Genomic DNA, 9754 nt, shown 5'->3' with positions numbered 1-9754 from the left:
ACCCTACTGATTTTCATGAGGCTCTAGATGTCAAACATATATATTATAATAGCCCCTTTTCATCTCAAATTTTATTAATTTGGGGTTTCTTTCTTAGTTTGGCTAAGGTTCTGTCAATCTTCTTTACTTTTCCAAAAAAACCAATTCTTTGTTTTCATTGATCCTTTTATTGTTATTTTTTACTCCATTACATTAATTTCTGCCCTGATATTCATCATTTCTGTTTATTTACTTGTTTGGCTTGTTCTTGTTTTTCTAAAACCTTCGTTTTTTTTTGAATTCTCTCTGTTTTATTAATGTAGACCTCATAGATACAAAGGTAATTATTCTTAGAATTACCTTTGATGTGTCCAAAAGGTATTATTAGCAAGTTATACTCCCATTTTCCTTTGATTTTTAGGAAGTTTTTAATGACCTCTTGGAGTTCTACAATGATTCACTAATCATTCAAATGTGAATTGTTCATCTCCATGAATTTTTATAGTTTCTGAAATTTCCTTATTCTGTGAGTTTTATTGTTATGATTTGATAAAACAGAAGAAATTATTCTTAGCATTTTTTGTTGTTGTTGGTTGTGGAGCTTGAACTCAGGGCTTGGATCCTGTCCTTGAGCTTTTTTGTTCAAGGTTAGTGCATTACCACTTTGAGCCACAGTTCCACTTCTGGTTTTTAGATAGTTAACTGGAGATAAGAGTTTTGTAGACTTTCCTGTTTGGGCTAGCTACAAACCCATGATCCTTAGATCTCAACCTCCTGAGTAGCTAGCATTACAGGTGTGAGCCACTAGTGCCCAGCTTTTGTTTTTTAAAACATATCTTTTATATCCTAAAGTGGGATCTATTTTAGAGAAAGTTCCTTGGTCCACTGAGAAGAATGGCCTGTTGGCTAATTTTTGGCTCACTTTAGTGATAGGCTTATTCAGAACTTCCTCTCATCTTTAAGTTATTTGTCTTTATTAATATGTTTTTGGATGGTCTCCTTGTATATTTTGGATATTAGCTCCTCGTCAGATTTGTGGTTTACAGATATTTTCTTCTATTTTTATTAGTTGTAGTAAACTTTTGTGTATTTCTTAAACTTTTATTATTTTTAAGAGGAGTTGCTATTTAACAGAGCAATTTATGAATACATTATATCTTGATCGCTGTTGCCCTTTTCACCTTCTCACCTATTCCTCCCCTACCTACTCCTTTCCTCATCTTCTTAATCTTGTAGGATATTTATTGGATTCTTGACTGCATTCTCCCCTTTGTCTCCTCTTCATTTATCTGTCCCTTTCCCCTTGCTCCCAGCCCATCCCTTTAGAATACCCACTTTCTGGTGTTTTCGTTTGCTGAACTTTGACTTTGCCTTCCTAAGGAATTATACTATTTGAGTATTTTCTTCCATTTTCTAAGTTACTTTTTTATTTTGGTGATTGTTTCCTTTTTGGTAAAGAAATACTTTTTAAATTTGATATAGGAACATTTCTTTATTTTGTTTTTGACTTGTTGCCTGTATTTCTGTTGTCAAAAAAATGCCACAATGCACATCGAAGAGCTTTTTCCCTATTTGCTAGGAATGTTATGATTTGAAGTCTGACATTGAATCTTCAATCCATTTGGAGTGTCTTCTTTGCATATGGTATGAGAACAGGATCAAATGCCATTTTTTAAAAAAATGTGGGTATCTAGTTCCCAGAGATTGTTTATCTATTTATTTTCTGGGCAGTGAAGCAGAATTTTATCCTTGGCCAAGAGCAGAAATGGGAAATAGACATAGATATAGATATAACCTATATATACTATATGTGTCCTATGTAGATATAGGATAAAGGAAATGAGGAAGTAGGATTGGCTAGTGAAGGCGAGGGGTACTCATGCCTTTTCTGGGAATAGGTGGAAATTTTTCTGAGAACTCAGGATCCACCTCCTTTGCTCCCTTTATAATTCTTTCTGGCCACAGTCATGACATTGGCACTGGGTGTACCATTTTTCATGAAGATGGAATAGTTATGAAGTCAGTGTTTGTCTGACATAAATAGACACCTATCTTAGATCCAACTAGCCCATCTGCAAGGGACTTCAGACCTATAGGCATCCTTTCTTCAAACATAAATAAGATTAAGGCATAGTAGAAATTCATCTAGGCCACTTAGGTAGTAAAAGATTAAAGTGGGGTACAAATACCATTTATTGTAGTCTGCCATTTCCCCAAGATATAGGTTTGGCTCACTTAGAATATATATATATATATATATATATATATATATATATATATATACATATATATATTCCTGAGTTTTCTGTTTTCTACTCTGATCTACCACAAATTGTTTGTTCTATTTTATGCTAGTATCACAATTATTTTATTAAAATAACATTGTGTTATAATTTGAAACAATATATTTGATGCCTACAGTTTTCTTATTGCTCAAAATTATTTAGAATAATCTGAGTCTTTCATAATTCCTATGGCTTTTTGTTACTTTTTTCTATTTCTGTAAAAAATGCCATTTGAATGTAGATGAGGGTATAATGAATCTGTATATCACTTTGTTTAATAGTAGTTGTTCTAATCCATGATACAGGATATCTTCCTGTTTATGTGTTTTATGTAAATTTCTGTCATCCATGTTATATAGTTTTAGTTATAGAGATATTTTATCTCCTTGGTTAATTTTATTCCTTAATGTTTTATTCTTCTGATTTTCTTATAACTGAGGTTTGGCTCTTGATTTCTTTTTGGTTTGTTTATTTCCTTAATTTTAAGAAATACTACACATTTTCATATGTTGATCTTGTGCCCTGCAAATTTATTGAATTTGTTTACCAGTCATGACAATTTTTGCTGGAGTCTTTACGTGTGTGTGGTGTGTGTATGTGTGTGTGTGTGTGTGTGTGTGTGTCTGTGTGTCTGTGTGTGTGTGTGTGTATGATGCCATCTGCAAATAGACAATTGTACTTTTAATGGATGACCTTTATTTCTTTCTCCTGCCTCATGGATCTGACTAGGACTTCCAGGATCATGCCAATATGTGCGACTAAGTGAGTCAGATGTAGAATAAAGAAGGCCACATTGAAATCCTAATCCTCTCCTTAGTGCCTAGATAATTTGAGGTCAGTCACACAAAATGATTATCTAACTCTCAAACTCTTGGTGACTGAAACTTGGTGGGGGTCATACTTGGGGGAGGGGCAGGGATACTGACACTTTATACTATGATAATTAACTGTGGCAATGAGTGTATTTTATACAGAACATGGCTTGAACTATAGTTAAGGTTCAAGAACTGAAAACCATTATCATAATACGTATATATTACCCTTGTGCGAGAAAAAGATACACCTTCAGACCAAAAGTGTATTCAAAGGAGAAGATTCCAGAACCTGGCCAGAATCAACGCAAAACATATGAAACACTTTAAATTCACATTTCATTCTCTTCCCACCTAAACTTTCCAACATCAACATCCTTTCCTTTATTAAAAATTTATCTTCAGAATCAGAGAATTGGCAGGATTTGGTAATAAGGGTAGATCTGAGGTTAAAGAAACCAAGAGCACAGCGTCACTTCTTATTGTCTATGAGAACTTGGATTTGTGATTTATGCTTCTTTTGTAACTTCAGGTCCATCAAAGGTAAGTAGTGAATATAGTTAAATAGTTAAAATTCTGTATAATTAAGGACTACTGCAATAAAACTGCTTCAAATATCAAACAAATATAAGATATTAAATGAAAAGATAATATGAAATTCACAGAGATTTTAAAAAGATTATTAACGTGGATACCTGTGCTTGGACATGAAATAAGATCGTGCTATGAATGACAATGGAGGAATTTCCAGTAAGCCCTATCTTCACACTTGAGTCCAACGTTTTTCGACCTTCCAGTACTTCCTGCCATAGTAATATTTCGTTTTGTTTTTCATTTGTGTGTTGTTCCTTTTTTATTCTTCCTTCTTTCCAATATCTCTTCCTCATGACTCATTATTTCTATGTTCATTTATTCTCTACTTCTCTCTTGCCTCAAAAATATTTTGTCTGTGACATGCAACCACATGACCAATCTTTTAGTGTAGCTGATAAGATGTAGATGGCTTCTTTTATTCAGTGGTGTCCAAACAATTTTGCCTGTTTGGTTGAGTAGATCATTGTTGTCATATCTGAGAGTCCCACTTCATTAAGTCTATTTAATCATGAGCTCCTTGCTTGTTCCAAGTGTCATGCAAGGGACCATGTGACCTTTCACAGCTAATTAAAAAAGCAGAAGTAAATTTATGTCCTCACCTTTGGGCACAATGCCATCTACATGAAACCACACTGCAAATTGCTGGCGTTAGAAAAAGATGTTGTCAGTCTGAATTAAGTCTTCTATCATTCTTAGACAACACCAAGAATCCATACCCAATCTCTGTATGTGGCCATGATACATGTATTACCCAACCTCATCCATTTTGGAATGTTGTTTTATAAATCAACACTCACTCCTTCCTGTACAATGATCATAGGAAACAACCTAGAAAGAGTCTTCAGAGACCTATTCTGCTTCCAAGCCAGGAAGATACTAAAACACTGAAGTCTACAGAAGGCTGTTTGTTACTGTCCAACAGCCTTACAAGAAACAAGATGGGAACCATGACCTGGAAGCTATTACCTGAAAGTCTGCCCACCCTTTCTCCAGTCCTAGCCCAAATCTCTGCCTCTTCTTAATACCTTCCACAGAGCCCCCTTCACGTCTTTGTTTCTTAAGGTATATATCAGAGGATTAAGAATGGGAGTAATTATAGTATAAAAGAGAGCAACGAATTTTCCCTCCTTCTCAGAGTAAGTATGGATGGGTTGTAAGTATGTGTAGATGGCTGAGCCATAAAAAAGGAAAACCACCAAGAGGTGGGACCCGCATGTACCAAAAGCTTTCCTGCGCCCAGCCGTCGACTTGATCTTCAGCACTGCCTGTGCAATGTGCACATAGGAGCCTAGAATCAGAGCTGCAGGAAGGGCAACAACAATGACTCTAGCCAAAAACATCTTGGCCTCTGTTCCTCCCGGGTCCTCGCAAGCCAACTTCAGGAAGACAGGCATCTCACAGAAGAAGTGATTCAGCTGACGGCCACAGAGAGGCATGGTCATCACAAGACTCGTCTGAATCATAGAGTTCACAAAACCTCCCAGCCAGGATGAGATAGCCAGTGTGTGGCAGAGACAGGGGTGCATGATGGTCATGTAGTGGAGTGGCCGGCACACAGCAACATAGCGGTCAAAGGCCATCACCACCAGCAGCATGCACTCTGTGGAGCCCAGGGCCAGGTAGATGTACAGCTGGGCCACACACCCTCCATAGGTGATGGTCCTGTCGAATCCACGAAGGTTGATCAGAAGCTGGGGAACAGTACTGGTGGTAAAACAGAGGTCCAGGAAGGAGAGGTGGGAGAGGAAGAAGTACATGGGTGTGTGCAGCCTAAGGTCCAATCGGGAGAGGGCAATGATAGTGGTGTTGCTAAAGAGAGTCAGGCAGTAGAAAATCAAAATAAAGGCAAAGAGGAAGATTTCCAGTTGAGGCCAGTCTGAGAAGCCCACCAAAATGAAGCCTTCTCCAAAACTAGTGTTAAAACCTCCCATAGCCTTTTGCCTATCCATATAACAGAAGACAATTGAATGCCTCCTATGAAGAATAGGTTAAAACATCCTTGCACAGTTGTCTCTCAAGACTCCAAAAATCATGACGTTTATTTTCTATTTTGCGACTCATTTCTGTCTGTCCAGTCTTTCTTTTCTCTTACGATGAGGTGACCTTTGCTTGACTCTTAATTCATTTTGCCTCTCCTATGATATTAGCCACTTTTCTCCATTCTTTGCATCCAGTGTTTACTTATGTGAAAGCAGAGATCATGTATTTCCCCCTCTTCACAGAACTGAGATTGTGGAAACTTCTTTTTAAAAATCAGAGGGGTGGTGTGGTACACACCTGTAATCCTAGCACTCAAGGAGGGATGAGATGACTGAAAGCACTTGGGCTACATAATGAAAGTGTCTCAAAGAAAAACAACCCTAAGGAGAAAAAAAAATGTGCCACTGGTATTCTGTGTTTTTGCAATTTCCTCCCTTCCCTGATCTCTTGCTAAACTGTCTCAATACATTTGTCACATACAAATTACGGTCTTGTCAGGCTGAGATCCCAAGCTGGACTCCGTAGGTTTGCTCTACTCTTCTACTCGGTGAATATGGTTTTTGCACCAAACCTGATCGTGTCACTCACGACCAACAAAAGGCTTAAGAAGAATATTCCTTTGGGAAGAAAAGACGGTTAGCTACAAATACAGTCCTATAGTGAGTCATTATACCTGGCATACTTCCCACACAGGCCTTCAACTTAGAAGTCCTTCCCTCACCCCCAGGAGAGGATTTTTCTTCCTCTCCATCCTAACCCTCAATGTACAGTTTCTAACAGTAGTTGATACACTTGTGTCATATTTTTCATGTTTCTTTGTCTCTCTGATCTTAGCCTTCAGTGATAGAAAACATACTGAATATATAAAGGGTAGGGAGAGTGGGAAAAGAGAGATTAATCTGATTGAAATATAATGTATGCATGTATAAAATGCCAGGGTGAAACCACTTTGTACTATTAATGCTCATTTTAAAGGAGAACAGCAGGAATGTAAAACAGGTCCTGTTAAGCAGGATGGGTACCAGTGGGGAGGCTGAATGGAGAGGGAGAAGGAAGGAAAATATGGCCAATGCAGTTTATATACATGTGTGAAAATAGAACAGTGACACCTATCAAACTTTTTCTAAGGAGGAAGGAGGATGAGGGGGAGCAATAGAGAGCGTGAATTTAAATATAAGCACAAAGCTGAGCATGGTGGTGCATGCTTCTAATCCCAACAACACTTAGGAGGCTGAGGCAGGAAGATCATCAGCTCAAAGTTAGCCAGGGCTAAACAGTGAGTTCCAGGCCACTCAATAAGAATAAGTCACTAAATATAACCATAGCATGACCCAGTCTGCACTGATCAGCTAGACAATTGAATGATTTTTAAGTTCTTGGCAACAGATTTGGATTCAAACCTAGACAGAGAATCAAAAGAAAATAAAAACCATGAAAGCATCCTGACTGAGAAACTGGAATTTTAAATAATGAAATAGTTAGAGGTAAGCTTGGAAAACTTGTTCTGTTCTTCTACAAAGGCCAACACTTAGGAACAACTGGTGAATCATACAAAAGGAAAACAGTGGTTCTATATAAAGAAAACTTATTTTAAAATAGCCATGCACATATAGATTGCCTGGGAAGAGTGATATCTTTGTCGATTGAAAGCTTGCTACTCATCAAGAGACTCAAATTAGACTCTCAGGATGTAGCATGTTCTAGCATTCATTAGAAGGTTGGTTTATGTAGTTTCAGACCCGTACCTAAGGTTGATCAGCTACATTTTTCTATTCTTACGTTATCTTTATAAAAACGTAATCTCTTCTGACCCCATTGATCTACTCAATCCATTTGACACTGGCCATCTTGAATGCTGTTGAATTTTGCAATGAAAACATCGTTAGCTGTCTTTGCCTATCTCTGTGTGTCTATCTGTGTGTGGCTGCATCTTCATGACTATATAGGATCTCTGCAAATAATAAAGTTTCTAGGATCAGAAGTCATATTTCAAGTCGTTTCTGATGCACACAGTGGTACAGCCTGCCTGCATGCCAGTCCAATGCTATAAGGGTATTGCTTACCTTTATGGAGCCAGAAAGTTCAACTCATCTGTCTGGGAAACAGAGGTTCTACAGACCCTTTCCTAACCACCTTCATTAGCGGACTCATCCTGAAGAACGGACATTTTTGAGTTTGTGGTTTTGTTAGTTTTGAGATGCCTAAACTCACCACCAAACTTTACTAGGCACCAAAGCATCCTTGTACCCATCCTCCACCACAGCCTCCTCTACTTTTCCTACCATAGTAGAATAAGTCAACATCCTTTCCTAGCCCACAGCTTCTTAGTGTGATCTTAAGGCTCTATTGTCACATACTTAGTGATAACCCACCATCCTTTTCCATCCTGAGAGTAGAAAACTACCACCGGAGTCTATGAGTTTACTTAATATCCAAAGGCTTAATGAACACGTTGTTTAACTCTGACTCCTCTTTTACATATAATATCACCTCTTACTGTTGTCCCTCCTCTTATCTACTCCTTCAAGAAGTCTTCTTTGGTGTATCTTCGACATTGCTATGTCCCTATTCTTTGTCTCCTGGCTCCGTTTTGTATATGTTTTACTGTGCATATTCTCTTCTTTGGCATAGGATTTGAGTTTGGGCTGGGGCTTCAACTTCATATTAAGCCAGCCTTCATGCTTAATGAGAAAACTGAATGTTCTATAAGTGTGTGATGATTTCCCCAAGTTTAAGCAGTTGAAGAGTAAGAAATGCTGAGAGAGGGCTGGGAAGGTGGCTCAGTGGTAGAGCGCTTGCCTTGCATGCCTGAGGCCCTGGGTTCGATTCCTCAGCACCACATAAACAGAGAAAAAAGCCAGAAGTGGCACTGTGGCTCAAGTGGTAGAGCGCTAGCCTTGAGCTGAAGAGCTGAGGGACAGTGCCCAGGCCCAGAGTTCAGGCCCACGACTGGACCCAATAAAAGAGAAAAAGAAATGCTGAGAGAATATTGTTGGGAGGGATGGTAGAGGAAGTGACAAAAACATCTTGTATCAGTTCAGCCATGCTACATTCAAACCAGTCAGGAAACATAATGAAGCCTAATGCTCGGTCTCTCCTGGAATACTTTTTCTTTCCTAGATTTTCACCTGGAGAGCAGAAGTGCCCCCCCCCCAGTCAGCACTCACTCGGAGCTGCACTCACCTCCCTCAATGGTAGGAGACTAGCTTGAGACTGGTGGCATTTAGCAATAGCTGAGGAAGATGGCGGCCACTTCCTGACTTGGTCTGTGGAGGGCAAGGCATAGATTATAGCTGTGGCCCCGGGCAGGGGGTGATCATGCGTAGCTGTGACCCTCGGCAGAGACCCAGAACCCAGGAGGACGGAGCATCCTCCTCACTGAGCAACACTCTCTCCCTCACCAACTGAGAAGATGGGGAAGGAGCCGAGGTGCCATCAGAGCCGCCTCCGGACCCTAAGGCTGAGCACACCAATTCTGCCCCCTCAGGACATTGCCAAGGCCTCTTTAAGACCAGTAAAAGGAGACTTGTTTACCAGGGGGCGTCTCTAGAGACCTCTGAGCCCCAATGTGGCAATTAAAATCAACTGACAGAATCTCCAGATCTGCCTTGCAGCCCGCCACTGTCTCTATTCCCCATACACTGCCCAAACCAAACTGATCTCTCAGGATCCTCACAACACATCTCCCCTTGCTCCTTCCATACAGCTGTGCAGTGTCAGGTTCTTCCCACTTTCCCGACTTTCACCTCAATCCTGCTACCAGCCCTTCATCCATCCATCCATCCATCCATCCATCCAACTCTCATGTCTCACTTGTCACCTATCAAGTTCATACCACCTGTCTGGAATCTTTATATATTCTCAGTGTGATCCAATAAATATTTCATTCATAAAAAGTTAGACATTTCAGATTTCTTTCTCAGCATAATGCATATAATGTTTCTTTGCTTCTCCTCTCTTCTTTTTCTTTCTTTCCTTATTTTTTTAGCTGTAGTGGAGTTTGAAGTCATAGTCTTATTCTTGAACAGCTTACTTGCTCTGTGGCACTCTACCCTTGAGCCATGGCACCGAGCTTTTTGCTTGTTATTTTTTTGTATGTGGGGG

General features: G+C 39.3%; 1 protein-coding gene across 1 annotated transcript; it reads right to left on the bottom strand.

Annotated features, from left to right (window-relative positions):
- Positions 1–4665: 4665 nt before the first annotated feature.
- Positions 4666–5601, bottom strand: LOC105996745 (olfactory receptor 2Y1-like). Its single transcript, XM_013030929.1, has one exon. The coding sequence runs from the start codon at positions 5599–5601 to the stop codon at positions 4666–4668; it is 936 nt and encodes a 311-aa protein (XP_012886383.1).
- Between the last annotated feature and the right edge of the window lie 4153 nt (positions 5602–9754).

This window comes from Dipodomys ordii, unplaced genomic scaffold (genome assembly GCF_000151885.1).
Source record: "Dipodomys ordii isolate 6190 unplaced genomic scaffold, Dord_2.0 Scaffold135, whole genome shotgun sequence".
In the NCBI taxonomy this organism is placed as follows: Eukaryota; Metazoa; Chordata; class Mammalia; order Rodentia; family Heteromyidae; genus Dipodomys; species Dipodomys ordii.
Note: the sequence above shows the minus strand (reverse complement) of the source record. Positions and strands in the feature narration are given on the sequence as shown.

Bases quoted from the DNA above. Each gene is read 5' to 3' on its own strand.
- LOC105996745 (XM_013030929.1), bottom strand. From the start codon at position 5,601: ATGGGAGGTTTTAACACTAGTTTTGGAGAAGGCTTCATTTTGGTGGGC.